At 42.3% G+C, this 22,435-nt stretch overlaps 1 protein-coding gene across 3 annotated transcripts in view; it reads right to left on the bottom strand.

Annotated features, from left to right (window-relative positions):
• The window catches only part of AOPEP (aminopeptidase O (putative)), a 382,025-nt gene that overhangs the window by 100,095 nt on the left and 259,495 nt on the right, over nucleotides 1-22,435 (bottom strand). For 2 of the 3 annotated variants that reach the window (XM_024132867.2, XM_028494111.2), the window contains 2 exons: nucleotides 15,466-15,509; nucleotides 14,299-14,765 (listed from right to left, as the gene is read on the bottom strand). In XM_024132867.2, coding sequence (XP_023988635.1) covers nucleotides 14,495-14,765; nucleotides 15,466-15,509 — 315 coding nt within the window. In that variant the 3' untranslated portion in view covers nucleotides 14,299-14,494. Of the gene's footprint in view, nucleotides 1-8,090; nucleotides 8,152-14,298; nucleotides 14,766-15,465; nucleotides 15,510-22,435 lie in introns of those variants that run through there. The other variant, XM_024132866.3, reaches the window with a different exon arrangement.

Below are 22,435 nucleotides of genomic sequence, written 5' to 3'. Positions count from 1 at the left end.
ATCCTGAGCATGTCTGTGTCCATCTGGGCCAGTTTAGAATTGTTATTCCCTCTGAAAGGAAAAAAGTTCTCAAATGCTTTTCATTCACCTGAGAAAGCCATTATCATATGCCTTCCTCTGAGCTTGCTTTAAAAATCTTTATATATCAAATCTGAGATTCTGAAGGATGCGGGCCTTGGTCCCAATCAATTTCCTCAGTGTTCTCCCTCATCACTTAGCAGGATTTGGCCACATCATCTGCACTGCATGAACTTGTACTTGTTTCATGTCCCTTCCTACTCATTTCTTTGAGGGCACCTGTAGATGTGTTTTCTGGGGAGATGCCAATGGCCATCGAGATATTTAATGATGCTTTTTTAAAAGTATCCATGTAAATGAATAGCTTCTAGACATAAAATTTCAAGAGTTGAAAACCAAGGAGCAAAAGTCTCTCTAACTGTGCCTCTCACTCCACGAGACTCCCTAGTACCTGCGTGGAGGGGAAAGACTTGGCCCTTCACCCAGGGAGTTTTCTTTCCAGCAAGGCTGCTGGCCCACCTGTCCAGGTATCTAACTGCCACTCAAGCACGAGCACTCTTTCTACGAGCCTTCGGTGCATTTTGTGAGAACTCCTCATCATCACATTCAGCCCTGTGCAGTCTGGCTGTGTCCGGCCTCACCAATCAATCCGCTTTGCAGATCCTGCTCTCCACGCAAAGGAGGCAACAATAAACTACTTCCTTAAGAAGGAAAATGGAGAGGGAGAGATCACTGTTCCAAATGGTAGTCAAAATGCATTCACCTGATGTATTTTATCACTATGAATTGCATTCATTCACCTGTCTATTTTGTGGGGTGGAACCGCCTTGGTTAGAGTGTGGCAGGGGCCGGGGCTGGGGCAAGTGAGCTGAGAGGGAGAGTAAGGGTCACTTAGGAGGGTGGGTCCTCTCCTCCGCTCCTCCCCGCCCCAGGGAAGTTGCCTCCATTCCCCTTGTCCCGAGGCATTACCCACAGAGCCTTAATCATGCTATGACAAGCTAGTTAATCAACACCTCCCCTCACCCCCATCATTGAGATCTGACTCTGCCCCATGCTGCTCAAACATGCACACTTAGTTTCCGCCACTAGACGCTGAACACGTCACTCCCCCTGCCTGAAATGACCTTCTCCCCTACCTGTCCTTCAAGACTGAACTTTAGGGCTTCCCTGGTGGCGCAGTGGTTGCGCGTCCGCCTGCCGATGCAGGGGAACCGGGTTCGCGCCCCGGTCTGGGGGGATCCCACATGCCGCCGAGCGGCTGGGCCCGTGAGCCATGGCCGCTGAGCCTGCGCGTCCGGAGCCTGTGCTCCGCAGCGGGAGAGGCCACAACAGAGGGAGGCCCGCATACACCAAAAAAAAAAAAAAAGACTGAACTTTAAATGGCACCTCAATCCTTTCTGCTTCCACAAATGCAAAATGACCTCTTTCTTCCCAGCTCTCAAAGCGAGTGAGTTTTACACCACTTACAGCTCTCTGCCTTAGGTCGGTTATTTGTGTATCTATTTTTCCCACTGAATTATTAAGCGTCCTGAGGGTAAAGCCTGTGTTTCTCTCATCTTCGAGTCATGCACAGTCCCTCGTAAAGGATAGATACACGGGCAACATTCGCAGAAAGAAGGGAAGGGGCAGGGAAGGAAGGCACCTGTCTGGGAGGTATGATTTCAGATCCTGGAAGAAGCGTCCCCTAGCAAATCTCATCCATCTGGTCTGGGATGCTTGACAGTTTTGTCGAAGCCTAAGATCTGACACAGTTACAAAGGAAATCTTCAAGGGAGAGGAAACACTTTTAATCCTTACTATTCACTTGGTGTCTAGTCGTAGATTACTGTGAATGAGATTCAAATTCTTTCTGGAAATCAGGTTTTGAAAGGGAGAGAAAAGAAGGAAGGATGCAGTGCTTTCATTTGGGACACCAAAGGAAAATGTCTCCTGTTTCATGTGGTGCCTTACACTGTGAAGAGGTCAATACATTTGGACAGTGTCAAATCGGACGCCCCCAATAATACACAACGCCCGGCACAGACCTTCAATTACCTACTTCTCCCTGAGAGAATGGACTCTTTCTTCCCACATTTGTCTCTCATTTCATCAGAGACTTTAAATTTTTGTGGACAGGATGCTAATGTCATTTGGGAACAAAAAAGTTATATCCAAAGCATATTCATTTATAAGGGAATAAAATACAGTATGGTTGACTTGAGTGATTTTTATAGGTCACTTTGAAAGGATTCACAAGAAATGTGGAACTAATCAGAGAAATATTGGGAATCAGCATTATTGTGGGCTAAATCTGTACCCTCCAAATTGACATGTTGAAGTCCTAGCCCCCAGTTCCACAGAATGTGACTGTGTTGGACACAGGGCCCATAAAGAGGTGATGAAAGTAAAATGAGATCACGTGGGTGGGGCCTCATCCAACCTGACCGGTGTCCTTTTAAGAATAGGAGATTAAGACAGAGCTCTCTACACACACAGAGGAAAGACCATGTGAGGACACAGCAAGAAGGTGGCCATCAGCAAGCCAAGGGGAAAGGTCTTGGGAGAAACCAAACCTGCCCGCACCTTGATCTTGGACTTCCATCCTCCAAAACTGTGAGACAATAAATGTCCGTTGTTTAAGCCACCTAGTTTGGTATTTTGTTATGGCAGCCTGAGCTAACTAATATGAGCACAAAGCCACAGAGGCCAGAAATAAAGAAAATTAGGCTAAAAATGAAAGTATTTCAATAAAATCTCTCCTCATCTCTTGTGACTGCCAAGCACTATATCACTCTGAGGAGCTTGTGGGAAGAAGGGCCATCGCTCCGATGAACAGTAAGGGACAGTGGTGACTCATCAACAGTGCAGGCCCTGCCGCAAGTGAGGACAGAGAACGTATCTCCAAGGATCCCTGACAAGATGTTTAGTCACTTAGAAATTGTTAATCTAACCACTGAACAAGAATGACAGCAAAATTACTAGGAGCCCAAAACACACACCACATTATGGCCACTGCTATTACTGATATAAAAGAACCAAGGATCTCATGGCACATATAATTTGAAAAATATGATTTCTCTGGAATTTGCAAAATAACCAGTCTCGGTTTTCTTGAATGACCATTAAATGTAGAATTTTTATAGACACCACTAAGATTAAGTATCCTAATGGGCCTTTAAATTATGTTGATAATAGTACATAATCTGTGCTAAAAGAAGCCTACAAGTTATTCCTCTAACAAACCACCTGGCTTGCTCTGTGCCAAAAGCACATCATGGCCCCAATGACATGGAGTCTCTTGCATCATGTCTTATCAAGTTTCCTCAATTTTGTGACTGCAGCATTTTTCCCTACAAGACTTAAGTTTTCCATCATTTGCTTGTGTGGCCTTTGGCAACTTGCAGGTGTTTGTTTAGAAAGGAGAGGCATTTTCCAAGATGACACAATAACCTGATGTTCTAAATCCCGGGAGCTTGACTCCTGCCTATTTCTAGGACACTTTATGTGATTGGCCATTACCCACCCTCTCTATCCCCATTGCCGCCACTGCTGCCCGTGACTTTGCCATTTAAGGCTGCTGAGCGCTTTCCCCAAAGAGTAGCCCAAGCCATAGAAGGGCTGTGAGGTTCACCGGCGTTACTGTGTTACTTGTTGGTACCTTGGGAAATGGGTCACCTGGGAGTTGAAATTAAGAACTGAAGAGAGGCTGGTAATTCGTTCATACCCTTATGAATGCCTGCTGTGAAAGCAGCATCCGACCCCTTACCCATGGATTATGATCATCTAGGCCATCAGAGCAGATTGAAGGGCGTCTATGGGTTGGCCAGCTCCATCTTTATCCATACATTTGACAAAAATACAGATGATTTCAATTATATCTATTCAGTGAGGGATTTTAAGGCATTATGCACTCAGATTTTAACTCAACTAATAGCTTTAGAGTATCACTATTCAATATGAATATATGCAAGCCACATTTGTCATTTAAAATGTTCTAATTGACACATATAAAATGTAAGCTGTAACAGCTAAAATTAATTTTAATAATATATTTTCTTGGGTATGTATACATTGGGTTATAATGTATCCAAAATATAATCATTTCAACATGCAGCCAATATTTTAAAAACATTTAATGATATATTTTACCTTCACTTTTTTGTATAAGTCGTCTAAATCTGATGTGTTTTCACAGTCTATCTCAATTGGATGCTAAATTTGATTCAGAAATGCTTGGTCTGAATTTAGATTTCATAGAATTGACAGTTGAAAAAGTGGATTCATTCACACACCCATGTTGTTCCAAACCATGACTGTATTATTAGATTTTCAATTTAAATTTAGATTAAATTAAAATTAAACTTCAGCTCATAACTATTTGGAGACTGATAATTATGACTGGGCATATGCCTAGCAGTGGTGGAAAATAAAGCTTAAAAAGGTAGCTTGGGGCAGTTCTGCTGACAGCCTCAAACAGCAAGCCAAAGAGATTGTTCTAAATGGGGAAAAAAGTTTCTGGTGAGGAGGGATGTAAGCTGTGTTTGGGGGAAGATTCACTCAGCATCGATGTAGATGATGGATGGAAAGGGCGACAGCTTGGTGGCTAAAGAGCAATTAGCTACTGCACTAGTCCAAGCAAAATATAATGAAAAAGTGGGGGAGGTGCTAGGAAAGGAAAGAAAATTATAAATTTACATAAGGATATCAGGCAATGTGGGCAGGAAATCAAAGAAAGGGAGGAGTCAGAGAGTTCTGTAACAACTAAAATAAAGAAGTAAAGAGGAAGGGCTGGAGGGAGAAAAGTTATTTCTAACGTATTTGCATTGGAATATATGTACATATGGGCCGGTGGTGGGAGGAGATCTTTGGGCAAACATGAAAAGAAATAAAAATCTATTTATAGAACTGTCAAATTAGCAGAATGGGCAACTTTCTTAGAAATAATGTATACTATTCCAACAGTTGGGAGGGTCTGAGTAAATTAAATTATGGTACCACTTATTAGAAAGCTATGCAGCTGTTAAAAATCATTGCTCTTTAATTATATCAAGGGATATGGGAAATTGCTTAAGATATATTTTTAAATGAAAACCTTAAGTTTGGATAATAAGATCCCATTTTTTTAAAAAGGATATACATTTACATAATGTATAGCACAGAAAATGTGTGGAAGGACACATACCAGAGATAGATTATCTCTGCAGAGTAAGACTGAAAGGGGCAAGAGCTTTTATGTTTTATCCTTTGGTAGTGCTTGAACTTGCTACAGAGAACATATAATTTTTATTTTTGAAAAGGGAGACCAGAAAAATGACTGAAAGGATTTCTATCAAAAAATTATCTCTGGGTCATTTTTATTTTCTTATTAAAAACTTTTTATATTTCAATATGTAATACTTCTATAATCAGAAAAAAGTCATAAAAGAAATAATCTTTAATACCAGTGACACAATCAATTTTAAGTCTGTTTGCAAAGTCAAAGTTTATAGAGTTGGGTGTTTCTTTAAAGAGGTTTGGATCCAATTTCTTTTACTTCTTTGGGGCTCATGCTTACTTTTATAGCTGCTGAAGCTATCTCCACATTAAAAAAAAAAAAGATTTCCATTCATGCGGGCAAAAAGGAAAATGGAGGCCAACCCCAAGGCAAGCCTTCCTGAGAGAAGACAAAAAGGCTCTGTAACCTGTAGAATGAAAACTTCACCAGTAGAACGTGACTCTTTTGTCGTGAATGACTTCAATTGCTGGTGAACAGAAATTTTCAATGAGAACAAAGAGCATCAGACGATTTCAGGGCTCTGGTTGTCATTCCAGGCCAAACACACCGGTAACTTTATATTATAATGATGGGGACAAAGAACAAGGTGTTCCATTCACCGTGAGGCTCCTGCACCAAGAGGGCGCAGAGTCTTTCACTGAAGTGGAAACGAGAAGGAACTCTCAAGGAAAGCGAAGAGGGCTGCGAGCAGGTAAATCACCATCAACCACATAAATAACGGCAGAAAATGGGTGAAGAGATGAAAAGATGCCGTCTGATCATTCACCAATGGAAAGATGTGCACTAAATCAGGGTCTTTTCTGTCTGACGCTGTTGTTTTTACCGAACAGTTAAGCACCCAAGGAAATACCAGTTGGGTCTTAAATACAATTTATAGCCGGGTTGGCCTCTTTGCACCTGGCTGTGTTTTGACAGCAGGTTTCGTCAGTTTATAGCGGAGATTCTTGTCTATGCTATAAGCTGTCACTAATGCAACTAGACCTTTGGAAAAAACGTACCGCTCAGAGGCAAATCTCTCCCTTCCACGCACCCCTCCCCCTTTTAATGAAAAGCAAAAGCCTCCTGCTGGTGGCAAAGCCTCTTCTTCTTCAGGGGAAATTAGAGCCTCCTGGGAGCAAGCGGGTCAGCCCCAGTGCTGCAGCCCGAGTGGGGTGCGCCTGCTTCTGGGCACTCGATTAAGGACTCTTTCTTTTCTCTTCCCTCGGGGCTAACTGCTGAACACAGTGGCCTTGTTGTTCTGGGCCAGGAAATGTGGGATTCTGCTCTTTGAGCTCCCAACTCTTCCAAGCTTCCAGGCCCTGCTAAGAATGTCTGGGAGCCTTGCAACAGCCTGGCCTAGGAACACAAGGCAGACGGCTTTGGGGGATGCCCAGCCCTCACCTCAGCCCCATCGGAAACAAGAAGAGCGAGGCTTGGCTATTTAGGATCAGACAAACCTTAACTATGTTTCCCGGGATTTTTGTACTCAGCTAGTGCCCTGGTTTGGAAGCCACCGACGTAGAAATCACAAGAGCTCATGATAATATACACGAGTCGAAAGCACTGCCTCCCAGGACCAGCTGCTGCCTTATTCCACCCATTTTGTTTTGCGTGTTTATTCTTCTCCACTCCCAGAAGGACTGGGCCAAACAAATAAGTTTTAACAGGTGACTTGCATTCCTGAACCGAAGGCAATGCGTCCTTTTTAGGAATGAGCTCATGGTGGCTGGTGGCCGACATTTCCCCCCACCCCGTGTGGTAGAACAGGACAAAGATGCGAGTAGAGGGATGAAAAGGTAATGGAGAACAGCCCCTCCTGTTACTTAATTTCATGGTTCACAGACCTTCATTGACATTCAGACACTCCCAAGGGGAAGCTCCTATAACCGGTCATGAAACCAGAAACGAGCAGGCTAACAGCGCTGCTTGCCTGGGCCCGGGGCAGAGTTTCTCACCGCCTCGGGGGTCCACTCCCAGACGCTAGGGCCCACTATGATGGGTCTGCAGCTGCTCCGGGGGCCAGCCCAGGCTGGGAGAGCTCCAGGCCTACAGGGTCCTTTGACCAGCCGCATCCAGGATGCCACCCGCGGACTTCTCAGGGCCCAGGCTCTAGCTAGGGTCGGCCCTCGGGGCTGCCCTTCAGGCTCTGCGAAGCACAAGAGCCGGGGAGCGCGGAAGGGAGAGAAGGCTCCAGGCCGGGTGATTCCCACGCAGCGAGGGCTGCCTGGGAACCGTCTCTCCCTCAGAGTTGCCCATGGGCTGAAAAGGAGGGAGAGAAGGAAGGCTGAAGGAGGGATGGGTCCCGGTCCCTAAGACAGAGAAATGAATCTAAACTGCTCCCTCAGATGAGAAGAGCAGCCAGAGGTAGAGATGCACAGCCAGAGGGGGAAGTCGAGGGCCACCGCACAGGGGCGATGACGGAGGAACTACGGGTACACCCGGTCAGACGGACGCGGCAGGCAAGCAAGCTCACGCGTATGTGGCCGCATCCAAACAGCAGAGCGCGAGGCCCGATGGCAGCATTGACCTGCTGCCGGGTGACGCCGCCCAAAGTATACGCCACGCTTTGCAAAGACCTCATTTAACACTCAGTTCAGGGTCAACCAGAATGTGCACCTACAGCACCACGGTCACCAGAGGCAGAGGTCTGAGGCACACATCGCCATGCAGGCCTAAAATGGTGGGAGACCGTCATTTTCCTGACTTAGGGATATTCCAACTCAGCAAGAGGATTACTTTTGTAAGTATATACAAATAAATCATTGTCATGATTGATACACTAAGTGACAAGCCTTACTGTCCTCCACAGACTCTCAGGGAGCACTTATCTTAAGCACACCTGTGGTATTCCGGAACTCTCCAGCCAGTCTCGGAAGATGTTTTCAACAGACAACTCAAGCCTTTAAAAATAAAACAACAACAACAAAAAGTAAAGGACTGGAAAAGTTACAGAGCACCTATTACACAGAACGGTTCTAACTATTCGGGGACACCACCGCATCAATCTTCCAGAGGAATCGGGAGAAAGCGCAACGCTGTCCCAGGTTAAAGTGAGGAGGGGGACCCGGTCACGTTCAGTACAGCTCCTCTCCAGTCAAAGCGAGTGCACACGATGAAATCTAAGAATCAAAGGCACACCACAATAGGTGCTTTTAATGTCTTGAGAGGAACTTCTTGGTTGGGAGTGCCCATTCAGGGAGGATAGGGCATGTCCATGGGACACAGCAGGCATGACTGCTTCCTGGAAAGAGGTGGAGAAAAGTGAACTCTGAACACTATTAGCACTTGGTGCACCAAAATGAAATTCCAACTTTATAGTGACCATGGGCTACAGCAAGCAAAAATGATACAAGCCATTATTGGAGCCCTGAGAAGCTCACAGCCATGGAGCACACGTGGCTTCTGCTTCTTGTTTCCAAGCAGGCCTTCATTCTGCTTTATTTGAAATATTATGATTGCTTGTTACGTCTGATCCAAAGGAAGATGAACTCTTTTGGTTTCATGCCCTGCTGATTTAAATGCTCCTTAAATGTACTAAGTTGCCAGTATTTTTAGGGTCCACAGACTGTCTTCCTGAAGTTTAAGCAATTCCTCCCTGGCTTCTAGCTAATTCCTGCTCACGCCTGGTCTCTCTAACCACAGAGGCCTTCCTGGAGCCTCTCCCAGGCTGTGTGTGTCATACCCACCATGCTCCCTGTCCCCTGTGGCACAGCATCCATCACCGTTTGTGACTGCGATTTATTTGGTTACTTGACTTTTAACTGTCTCCTCACTGGATCAAAGCTCTCTGAGACCAGGGTCCAAGTCTGTATTACTCACTTCGCTTAACCCAGCACTTAAAACAGTTCTTGGCATAAGAGAGGATCCCCATAGATCTTTTTTATTTGCATGAATGAAAACACATTTCATTGCTGACTCAATAAAAATTATTCCTTTTTAAGTTAATAATCACCTTTCCCCGTAGGATATTCCCAAGTTGTTCAGCTCTGTATTTTTTTAAAATTTCATATACTGTGTTACATATATGTAAGACTCCCTCCTCCCTCCCTTTGGAATTGTAAAGAAGTTGTGGAAAGATACAACGCTGTCTGCATTAGTTAAGGTGCTGAAGGCCAAGTGCTCCCCTCACACCTGTGCTGGTTGGGCTTTGGGCTGGACCACAGTGAGAAGGGAGGGAATGGAAGGAGGGGGTTGGGCTTGGGGAACACGGGGCTGACTGATACTGTCCCTTCCTTTTCTTCTCCACTGAGAAGCAAGTCACCTGTGTGCCTCTGTCTTCCCTGCCCAGGGCAAAAGCAAAGACTGCCGAAGGAGGCAACTGTTGCTATTTCAAAACAGAGGAAATACAAAGAGGGAAAGAAACTGGTTTGGATTCATTTTCAAGATGATGCCCACCTGTGGGACGACCGGGCAGGGGAGAGGCCAGAAGTGAATAAGGGGAAGGTGACCACCTCCCTAGGCTCTTTGTCCAGTTCCCAGGGCGGCGGAATTACTGGCTGTGCCTCTCTGAAAGGCCAGGTGCCACCATCCCTGGGCTTTTCCCCACTATTTCTTGTCATCTAACACCACCACCCTCGGTGCAGATGGCCAAGTCCCCTCTGTAGACTGTGAGAGTGTGGAAGCGTGCGAGTGTGCTCACGTGCGTGCATGCGTGCGTGCCCTCAGATGTCTGTGTGTGCACACGCACGTGGGCCGGGGATGGGGGCGACTAGAAGAGAGGAGGCATCTCTCGGAGCACCTTAAATCCAGATCATTATTCTTTCTTGGGCTTGATTTATCTGCTTGGCCGTAGAAAGGGGCGCTGGAAATGCCCTCAACTGGCATGACTGATCTGCTAGGAGGAGGAAAGTGGGGCAGAAGGGCCACTTAGAGAAGTGCCCAAGGAGACGTGAGGTTGTTTTATTTTCTAGTGACATTTGTGAGGCTGGAAGGTCAGACAAATCTTGTCATTTCCATTGAAGACAATGCTCAGTGGAAGGCCTGTTCTTGTTTGGAACGAATGCAAACCTTCCGCACCTTGCCTGGCACCCGGGTGGGCAGTTCATTTGGTGGGGTAGAGTTGCTGCCCCGGGGCTTGAGCGGCTGTGGAGGCCCTGCTGGCACTCTAATAAGTTGTTTGCCCTGATTTAGAAGCAAGGGTCCATTTTCTTCCCTGTCCTTCTTTCATTGGTGCTTCTATCGAAGCAGCTCATTCATCTGCTTCCTTTCCAGCCAAAGAGAGACACTCCTGTGTCCAGGGCCCTGGGGCCAAAAGCTCCTGTCACCCATCCTTCAGGTGATACCCAAGAAGGCAGCAGCAAGTGTCTGACTCGGAACCGAGCTTCATTGTGCTGTGGATTCTAGGAAAATGGGCATTCTTAAACCTGCCACAACTTAAGACGGAGAATTTAGAAAGGATTTAGAAAAAAGCAGTAGTGATGATCAAAGGGGTAAGCACATTGGACCCACAGGGGAGGTCAAGGGAACTGGTATTAAATATCCTGAAGAAGAGAAGTCTGGGGAGTGACTTCAGAGCCATTTTCAAGCGATTTTACAAAAGATGGTGAACAGCTGTTGTGCATGCCCATGGAGGAGTGAATAAGAGGACAGGGACATAAATTTCCTCCAGGGAATTTTAGCTTAAAGACACTTCTTTAGCGGTGGCATGGCGGGGGGATGGCATGGAGGAGGGCGGAGGCTGGGGAATTGAGTCCCGGAATGTTACTAACTGAGGTTCGAGCCTTCACCAGAGAAGACTGAGAACAGGCAAAAGCTCCTCTACGTGGCAAACATTCGGTGGATGCCTATCAGACACGAGGTTCTGTACAAGACCGATATTATTATCCCCATCTTAGAGATGAGCAAATAAAGGTCCAAGAGACTAAGGGCCTTATGCAGGGCCTCCTAGATGGTGCTTGAAGAGCTGGGATTTAAACTTGTGTTGCCTGGCTGCAAAGCCCTCGCTTTTCTTTCTGCGTTTAATTCAGGAAATTAATCCGCAACACATTGGTTCACGATTTATGATGCAGACAAGGCTGCAGGAGGAGAAGGCCTGCGCTGGCTCTCACCAACGCTGACTTCTTGTTCACATCTCTCCTGCTGAAGGTAACCTGGCCGCTGCTGCGGTTGCCCTGTGTGTCTGTCCCTCAATCACAGTTCCAAAGAGATAGGGAGACTCTTGGGAGGGGCAGAAGCTTGAGGACAGGAGAGTTCATTGTTTAGCTGCATCCAGGAGCAAAAGGCACTCTCCTGTGAATGAAGAGAACCTGTGTTTCCAGATCACTTTCCCCTGGAAAGGTTCAAAACATCTTATAACCATTATCACTTCATTCCTCATAATATCCTCGTGAAGTGGGTGTCAATTGTTGTGTGGCTTTTTAGCAGATGGAGAAACTGCAGTATAAGAAGACTGGTCAAAGTCAGCCCAGGCTAAAGAAAAGGGCTAAAGAAAAGATCTCAGTTTCTAGACGCCCAGTATCAGCGCAGACATCAAACTGCACTGATGCCTGTTTACAGATTCCTATCGTGGAATGAGATGTTGAACTATGAGAGGAAGATCAAAGCACTAACTCCATCTGCCAGAAACAATTTTTTAAGGTAGTATAAGTAGCCTTACGTCCCAAGGAAATTATGGGAGACTGTTTGAAAATGCTGAACTTTCAGGAAAGAAATGGGCTGTATGTTTTATGAAAAAAAATGTACACAATTTTTGCTGTTTTGATCATAATTACTGAGATGACAGTACAGGTGAATTTTTAGTTCTGAACCTGGATGTATAGCAGTGGTAAAGCTGAAAGCTGACTTTTTCAAATCAAGACATTCAGAGTCAAAGCCAACGGTGAATTTTTCCCCTCTGAGATCATGTGGCTTAAATAATCACAACAGACAAGCAGAAGCATTTCCACTTCGCTGGGATCCAGAACTTTACAGGAAATTACTCTTCTGCATGTCTGATCACTATGGAAATTGATTTTATACAGATAGCTAAAAGTACACAGACCCACGACTGCACGCCCTCCATCTCTGTACTAGTGAGTGGTACTTCTGCCTCATTACTGAGACCTCCTGGGTATTTGGAACAGCAGGTTGTTTCACCCTCTGGCTGGAGAGTTCCCTTGCTGGCGTACGCCTACGTCCTGAAAGGCAACTCTGAGTTTTAGGAGTGGGTCTCCAGACCCTGTGAGCTCTAAATGTGGTCACGTGTAGTTGATGCTGCAAGGGAGAGAATATGCTGGCCATCCTGCACGATGCTGGCTAGCAAAATAATCTGTGTTTAAGGCTGCGAAAGTGACCAGTTGCTCCTCTCTTCGTAATATTACAGTACATAGAAACAGACCCAGGCGTGCGAGAAAACAGTATTGCCTGTGGTGTATTGCTTCTTCAGTTGATTTCTGGGGGTGGAGTGACAAGGACGGGGAACTGACTATTAACCATATCTGCTGCTTGTGCCTATCAACTTGTTGCTGATCAGGAGAAAGGTCTTTATCACTCTTGGCTCTGCCTTCGGCCTCTTGAGATTCTAAAGATCGCATTCTATCTGCGCCTCTAAAGGAAAGCACAAGGCCCAGTAACGTTCCCAGGAACTGCGAGAAGATGGAAAGAATTTGGGAAGTGCAGTTCTAGATGGATGAAGGCTTTCGGAGCTTCCACGCTCAGGGTCTGAAACAGAAAATGCTCTTGTTCTGGAATGCAACTTACATTCTGTATGGGTTTTTAAATTGTAGTAATTTACGTTTATAAGTTCCCTCCCTATGTGGGGGGGGGATACAAATAGTGTATGCCTCGAAGCTTTGCACATGGTTACCTCTTTTCTGGATCAGAGCAAGTCATTTGTGCTTGGGTAGATAATGAAAATTGCTGAGGTAACAGTTACAAACGAGTACTCCCTAGCTTCGTGGGGGAGGAGAAGTACTGAATTAAAACAAACACGTGAATGTGCACACACAAACGACAATAACTGATGAGCCAAGAGAGAACCCGCAGCTGTGGATACCGCTGGACTATCAGGTGGGCAAGGTATGTTGGATAAGGTGCTCCCTAGGGTGCTGTCCTACCAGGGCAGACAGGCACCCAGGATTTGCTTGAATCTCCTTCTAAGCACTTCTAGCTTTTTCTTTCCTTGGTCTCATCAGCATTTAAACCGAAACCTCACACTGAAGATGTCTAAAACATGACTCCTCATCTCCGCTCTTCCACCTTCAAATACTCTCCCTTCCTTCCCTCTGCGCCATACTGATTCCTGAGACCAAACAACTACCAGCTGGATTTCCGGGGCTTCTACACTCAGCATGTAACTAAGTGGCCAAGAGAGAAAGGTCAGGTCACGCTGGACTCCTCTTTTCAGCTTTCACAACCAATCAACCAAGTCTTAACTGTGGCACCTCCGGAATATTCCTGAGATCTGTTCATACTCTCAAAGCCCACTGCCACCATCCCACCCACGGCTCCAGCTCTGGATCTCTTGAGTGAACTACTGTACCGGTCTCTAATTGGTCTCCTGACGTCTAGTTCTCCCCACCCCCATCTATCTTCCATGCTGCCTCCCCCAAGTATCTTTCCAACCTGCTGACGGCACTTCCCTACCTAAAACCTTCAGTAGTACCTCTGGCCTGAAGGCTCGAGGCTAGGACTGCTGAACTCTCTCTCCATGCACCCGGGACTCTGCAGCTCACCAGAGAACCTCCTACCCTGAGTCATGACATGTTTCATGTACATCTTCGTCTTCAGCAGTTGACCAGGAGCTCCCTGAGGGCTAGGCATAGAATTGATTCCTTTCTGTTGCCTAAAGTCTGGTAAGGGAGGTGCTCAGTAGAGAATGCTAAAATTAATCGAAGCAAGAGAACAATGGAAATGCAGTATGACACAGACGTGCCAGCCCCAGGACCCTAACTGGCTGGTCTAAAGTGAAAAGCTTTGTCCTGTTCAGAACAGCTCACGTGCTTAACAGATGTGCCTGAGGATAGGTTTGCAATGGAGCCAAAGGTTGGAAGCTCCAGGGGTAGGTGTGGGGCCTTTGGAGACCTGGATAAAATTGGTACAACATGCTGCACAGGCGAAAGGGTGAACAGTCTGCTTTAATAGCTGGATTAGATTCTGAGATTAGTTGGCAGGAAAGAAGATGTTTCAGTTTCAAAATATATTCTAGTATACTTGCTGAAATACATTCATTGTAGCAATGAAATCTCCTTAACTCCTCAGGAGAATTTTAAAAAGAAGCTTAAGCCTGCTAGTCAAAAAGTGATCCTAGCTGGGCGAGGCATCCTCTCAAGGGTGAAGGTTGGTGGTCGGTGGCCACCATTCCATGGAGATGCTGCTCTTAACTTCCACAATCACAACAAAAGTCTCTTTGTGGGTCCACAAAAAAATATTCTCAGTGATAAAATCCAGGTCCCCCAGAGCCAGAGGGCTTGGGGCCATGCAAATGAACTCCATAACCTTATTAGGAAGAGGATGAAAAGAAAGAAGACCTCCAAAACTAAAAATGCACTTTGTTGCTTCCACAAAAATTCCTGTATTTGTGTCCTGAGAAGTTCTTCTGAAAGAATGCATAGTCGCCATTCAGAAACAGACTTTGGTAACAGCCTAAGGAGGTGATATACAATTTCTATTCATTTTCTTTTTCCTTTTTCTGTATTAGTTCCTAAGGAAACTGCTCCATTCTATTAGAGGACCTGAAAAGTTATTTCAGGGCAAGTACAAAAGAAAAGAAAAATTCTCACAGGTAAACAGTTGTTCTTGACCTTAGGAATAATGGCCACGTCTGATGTGATTTTTTTACATGAAGAAAACCCATATGTTTACTTAAAAAAAAGAAGGATGGTAAATCTGAAACATTTCAGACATTCCAAAACAAGCCACCCTAACTGTTGGAATTTTTCTGCCCTCCATTCTTTTCCATAGCAGCTGAGGCCACAGAGTGTCCTTGGCTTGCCTCCTCTACCATTTTCAGGGCTCCTGACTCTGGGGCTCCCCCGCTGCGCGTGCTGGCTTCCAGAATCCACACTCCCAATATTTCTAGACCTAGCTGATCATCCCAGGACTCCTGCTGTCTGCGGAGGTCCCTCCTCTATTGAGAGAGGAAGATTAAACTTTCTAGGTTGCAACTTGCCAAACAATGGCAGAGTCATTTTTAACATTAAAAATAAAACTGGGCTCTAATAGAGATGTTAAAATAATAAATAAATAAATAAATAAATAAATAAAACTGGGCCCTTAATTCCTAAATCGGTCCTCACCTTCTTTCTTCTGGGATGCTCTCCAACAGCATTTGAAGGAAATCCTGGAATAAGAAAAAGGCAAATCATTAAAGATGTCCATCAGTAAATAACCCTGCCCAGAGTCATGCCAGGGACTGAGCGTTCCCAGCTGCTGACAGATCACCTGCTAGGGAAGGTAGGCCAATACTGAATTATTAAGCTATATACTCAATTTATTAATTTACCAGGGCTTCAATCCAATCAGTTACAACCACAAACAAATTGAAAAAAGTAACGTTTGTTATTTTGACCTAACCCAACAGTTTATTTCATTTCATGTTTAACTATTTTCAAAAGGCTGGCCAGAGCATAAAGCACTATCCCTCTCTACTTAACCATGCTCTACTCTTTGTGAGCTTTCCCTGGATATCCTATTACACACTGAATAATCTCAACTCTGGGAGGCTAGTAACCAACAGCTTATTTGCATTGCTCTATAGACAATAAAGACGAAAATCAAGACAATTAATATCCCAGTGGAGGAACAAAGATGTCACAATTCCAGAAATAGTTCACGGGCCCTTGCCTCCATCTGCAGCCTCTTCTGGCGCCACTGTGCAAGTCCTCAATTGTTTGACATTTAAGATGTTTCAAGAATAGATTTTTTTTTTTTAATCTAAAGGCATGACTTACACACAAACCCATTTTATCCTTTACTATGGAAAATTTCAAACACATTCAAAAGTAGCAAAAAAGCATAATTACCTTCACGTACCCAATCCCACAGCCAATCTGCCCCATCCACTTACCTACCTCCTGTATTATTGAGAAGTTAATCGCAAACATTACATAATTTCACCAGTCAATGTTTCAGTAAATATCTCTAAAAGATAAGGCGTCTTTTAAAACATAACCACAATACCAGAAGACCTAAAAAACATTCACACACGAATGTTCAAAATCACATTTATATTTAATTTGCATCTTGCGTGTTGTGACCAATCTTTTTGCCCCATCTAACTCTGGAATCTTGATTTGGTCTCAACTAGGTTTGTCAGATAAAATATAGGATGCTCAGTTAAACTGGGAGCATATTTACACTAAAAAAGTTATTTGTTCTTTATCTGTTATGGGGGTTGTACATTTTTATTTGCTAAATGGGTAAGTCTAGTGTCAACCCTCCCTCATCTGAAGGTTTGATAAGATACGTTTTGGATAAATACAGACACGAAACAAACAAGAACAATGCTTAACTTTCTAGAGGCTTGATATTGAGTAATAAATAAGACCTACACATGAAGGTTTTCTTTCAATAAATTGAAAATAACCCTTCAAACTGGTCCTTTACAGAGGGCACATGTGTAAGCCCAGATGACCAAATATGACACTGCTGAATGAGCATCCCTCTAGACTGAAACGGCCACCCCAATCAAGTCTGCAGATCCAGGGTCAGCACAGGGCTCTGATGAGATCCATTTAACTCAGAGCGTGAGGTGCCAGCAGCAGTGCAGACCGTCGTATTACAAACAGATGGAATTACACAGGAATAGAAATCTGCAAACGATTTGTATGACAAGGGTGTTCTTTTACTATCATGGCATTAAGCACAGCCATCACTACACTGGTGAAGCCAGCCATCACTTCCTATGTGTTTATGGGTGGCTAGGTCCATTTCTTCCAGAGGCAAAAATCTTCCTATTAAGAGCAGTAGCGAAAGATTTATTTCTTGCAACCTCTGTTCTTCTTCTAAGACTCTACTTGCCTATTGCTGCTTCACCCAAAATAAACAATACAAATACAACAAAACTAATATTTAAAAACATGTATCAGTCCATGCACCCCAATGTTCATAGCAGCACTATTTACAATAGCCAAGATATGGAAGCGACCTAAGTGACCATGAACAGATGGATAAAGTATTACTCAGCCATAAAAAAGAATAAAATAATGCCATTTGCAGCAACATGGATGGACCTAGAGATTATCATACTAAGTGAAGTAAGTCATACAGAGACAGACAAATATCATATGATATCGCTTATATGTGGAATCTAAAAAAATAATACAAATGAACTTATTTACAAAACAGAAACAGACTCACAGACACAGAAAACACACTTATGGTTACCAAAGGGGAAGGGGGGGAGGGATAAATCAGGAGTTTGGGATTAGCAGATACATACTACTATGTTACACACTACTATATATAAAATAGATAAACAACAAGGTCCTACTACATGGCACAGGGAACTATATTCAATATCTTGCAGTAATTTATGATGGAAAAGAATCTGAAAAAGAATATCTGAATCACTTTGCAGTACACACCAGAAACTAATACAACATTGTAAATAAACCATACTTCAATTTAAAAAAACACAAAACATGTATCAGTCAAAATGGAAGAGGACAACCCCAAATAGAATAATGCACCTGCAGTGGGTATATTGAGAAAAAATACCAAAGGAAACAAAAGCAATATTTAGAATGCAAAGAAGTATTTTTGACTGAGGTTCTTAGAGTCATTATTTTTATTATTTTAATAATTATTTTGTAAAAAAAGTTGAATTAGAAATTAATTTTTCATAATCTATTATTAGATTACTTTGCAGATATTTCATTGGCTTAATGACAGAATTCTTGCTTCTTAAAAATCCAAGTACTGTAATTATAATTTCTTATCATTTTACTTCATTATCTCCTTATAGTCCATATCAACTTATCCCATATTTGTCCAGTAATTTATGCCCAATTATGTGGGGGGAAAATTACATTAACTCAATGGCAAGGGGGAGAATTTAATTGCATGAGAAGCAGGAAATCCAGAGTTAACCTTAATTCTGCCCTTTTGCATTTTCCAATTACAATTGGATCTTTCTTTACAAAACTGCAGGGCGCAATGTTTCAGATTTTGTGTGAATACAAGAAAACTGCAGGAAGTCCCCAAGAAACCCTGCTTCATTTTTTAAGAAAGATAACTGTCCCACTTCTTAGCAGGTGGCCATCTGCCTCTTCCCGTCTCAGAGCTGAGACCTGCAGGCCACACAGCAGCTAGCTGAAGGCTGCCAACCAATGCTGAGGATGATGGGTCTAAGGGATCACCCTAGGTCACAAAAAACCAATACCTCAAGCATCTCTAAGACACGATGCCTGTATTTCCACAGGCTATGGGAATGTTTGTCTACAGTGCTAAACATTCTTCTCTGTCCTATGCTCCATCCAATCCAAGAAGACACTTGGTCTCATCCAGGCAGTCTTGGTATCATCAGTGGAATCAACTCAACTGGCCCTTTGTGTTCCTTTCATAGACATAATCTTAACCACAAAATGCTAGTTTTCCTGGTTCTAGTCATAAATTGGCATATACTCCTGGAGTGGATTCATCATAGAAGCCTTTCCCCATTCTCCACAACGGAATGTTATAAAAAGAAAGACGTCTCTTATGATTATTCCTTCCCTTACCACCTCTTTTCAGTTTTCATCTGTCTTCACTCTTCCCTTCAGCATGTTGGCACTTTTGTAAAAACAACTTACAAATATCAATTGGACAAGGAGGGTTTTCTTTCAAGGCTGATTCTAGGATCACTGACAGGATCTAAGACACTGACTTGATCTAGGATCACTGACAAAGTCAGCTAGCAACAAATACTAGGGGTCCCAGTTTCTCACCACTAGAGTATGCCTGCAAAAAATTAAAGCCAAAGACAAAAACAACAACAACAACAATCCTGCCGTTTTGACAGTGGGTCGGGGTGAAATTTTATCTGGATCCCTGACAATTGTTACAAGCCCACACTCTAGTCGAGAAACACACTCCTTGGGAATTTTTTTTTCATTTCTTATTCTCCTAATAATCTATATACTAATCAGGTCAGTCCCAGACAGCTTATTTTGAATATCACCTAACAACACTAAATTAAGCGTTACAATTTAAAAAAACTACACCGATTTCGGCACATGACTAATTTGGTAATTATTTTTTAGTCCTGGTGAAAGTATTCAACAAAAAGCAGGCGCATGTAGATTCTACTGGATAAACTGACACTGGCTTGATAATTACACAGGATTAGGGATTTCTGTCAGACGTTTTATGAGTAATTACTGTGGTCATAGGGAAGGGGGAGGTAGGAGAGGCAAAACAAATAATCAAAATGTTGAAATAAGGGCAGTGTTGGCAGCATAAGAACTGAAAAGGAATGAAATGGTCAGGAATAAATCATTGTTAAGCTCAAGAGAGCAATTTTAGTTGGGAGGTAGGAAGATGATAATTCTGAAATACTGGGCAGATGGGGTATTCGGAAAGGAAAGGATTCAAAAGTAAATTGGAAAAAGAAGAAACTGAGGAACTTCTGAGTAAAGAAACTGAATCATGGTCTTCCTCATCAATAACTAACTAGCAATATAAACAAAAACACAATCCATTAAAAAAAGTTAGCAAAAACTTCACCAGCAGCATCCAAACAAGGAAGGAATACAGCTTGTGGCATAAACCTCAAAGAGACAACTAAAGAAGAAACATAAGATTCCAACACAGCCTCCAACCCTCCCTCTGTACCACCCCCTCCCTCATGCTTAGCAGGAGTGGTACTGGTGAATTGCCCAAACCCCACAAATTCTCACAAATACCCACACATTTGGAAAGAAACAGGAATATCTTTATTTTTCCTCTCTTTTTGACTGTGAAGGGACTGAATAATGTTTGCTCAAGTGAGATGGGAAATAAACAACTGAGGATGACACTCTCATGAACTGTATAGGTTCTAGGGTTCCAAGCTGAATTGGAAGAACAATATTAATTGAGAGAGTACCTGCAATGGAAAAAAGTAGCACCCAAATTAAGTGAAGAGAATCTTGGCTGGGGACCTTTAACACAATTTCAAGCGTTAGTGGAGCCAAATTCTTACAACAAAGGCTGTATACAGCTCCAGAGGAGCTCTTCCCCTCCACCTTCTCCATGCATAATATCCAAACTTCAAACCGTAGCTCAGAGGGGAAGAAAAACATTACTAAGACAAGTTGCAAAAGAAATCAAGGATAACGTTCCAATACATATGAGAATAAACAGAAGGTCAGGACAGTGCAACTCATGCTGAGAATGAGCCAGAAAAAAAAGTATGGCAACTATGCAAACTAATACAATAAAAACCCACAAAAAGAGAGAGACAGAAACAAGAAACATAGCATAAAAGACAAAGAATCCAGTCTTGAAGAAAACGTAATCCAAGGCACAGAAGAAAATTCTCCATGAATGCTTTACACTAAAATATAAATTAAAAGAAAATAATAAGGACATAAATTCAGTAAAATGAAAGCTCAGACAAGATGACAAAACAACTAAATGAGAGGAAGAGATTTCAAAGCAAAGGGAATAAATTAGGGACCAAAATAAAACCACTATACAAGCATTAATAAAACAGAAACATCAGGAAAAGAATAGCTATTAAAGAAAAAAATTAATAATAATTTTATAATAATAACATTAATAAAAAAATAATATTGCTTGAGATAAATATATACTATATAAAGAACAAAAAGACAAAAGCGACTAGAAAACAACAAGTACGGAGGACAAAGATGACATAACATACAGATAACCAGTAACCTTGAAATTCAGAATCCTGCAAGGGAAAAAAAAAAATGAATGTGTTCAAACATACAATTAAGACAATTTTACTGAAAGAAGGAAGAATAGATTCTGAGTCTAAAAATGCACAGTGTTTTCCAGGAAAAAAAACTGATGCAGACTCATGGACACCAAGCCACTTTTGATTAAATTACTAAACATCAATGGTAAAGAATTCTTCTGTCATCTGAGTGGTATAAAGAGAAAAAAATAGACTGACTTCGAAAGTTTCAACAGCAGTATTTAATGCCAGAAGGCAGTTGAGCAATAGCCACAAAGTTCCGAGGAAATGAAAGCATGACCCGAGAATATTATACCCAGACAGATTGTAATTCAAATATAAAGGCAACAGGCAAACATTCTCAAGCAACTTGAACATCAATTTGCTAACAAAATTTAGCCAAAGAAGAGTTGAATCAAAATAAAGCATTAATGAATACAGAAGCGTGGTAAAATGACTGTTAGTGAATACCGAAATCCTTTACATACAGAGCTAGGACTATGCAATGTGAAAATTATATTGTAGTAACAGCACACACTATAAATGATATAAACCTCTTAACAAGGTAAAAATATTAATTAAGACCAATCTAGAATTGGGGGAAAAGTAGTTGAAGTACATAACTACTAGTTTCCTCATCTTTTACATAAGAGAAAAAACTGATGCTTTCTAAAAATAAGATATATATCTAAAGAGAAAAAAACTAACAATTTCAATCTCTTAAAGATTTTCTGTAATTGAAGAATCTTTTAGGAAATGATCTCTCATATTTATCTGAAGTTCAAGAAAGTCTTTTATATTCACCTTAGTTTCTTTTTCATGTGTTAAATCCAAGTAAAATAAAATTTAAAACATTTCATTAAAAAGTACATATAATATAATCATATTTTTAGAAAATTATTTCTAAATATGTCTTTGTATCTATACATGTGTGTACAATCATAAACAAACACACATACATATGTACTATATACCCATATACACATAGATACATGTATACATATCATATATAATATATAGAAAGAGAGAAAGAAACAGAGTGCAATTTCTAGAATGATGTTCACCTAATATTAATTATAGGTAATTATGGATGGTGAGATTTTGAATGATATTTTACATTCTTCTTTGTACTTTTCTGTACTGCCTATTACATTTTTTTTATAATGAGTATGTGTCAGTCGAAAAAGCAATAATTTCCAAACTTACTATGGGACTGTGGCAGAAGGACGACTGGATATTCACAGGCAAAAGAATGAAGCTGAACCATCTACCTCACACTATATACAAAAATTAACTCAAAATGGGTAAGAGACCTAAACATAAGAGCTAAAACACAAAGCCCTTAGAACAAAACATAGGAGTAACTTTTTTTTTTTTTTTTTTTT

Source organism: Physeter macrocephalus, chromosome 9 (genome assembly GCF_002837175.3).
Source record: "Physeter macrocephalus isolate SW-GA chromosome 9, ASM283717v5, whole genome shotgun sequence".
In the NCBI taxonomy this organism is placed as follows: domain Eukaryota; kingdom Metazoa; phylum Chordata; class Mammalia; order Artiodactyla; family Physeteridae; genus Physeter; species Physeter macrocephalus.
This window is presented reverse-complemented; position numbering and strand designations above follow the sequence as displayed.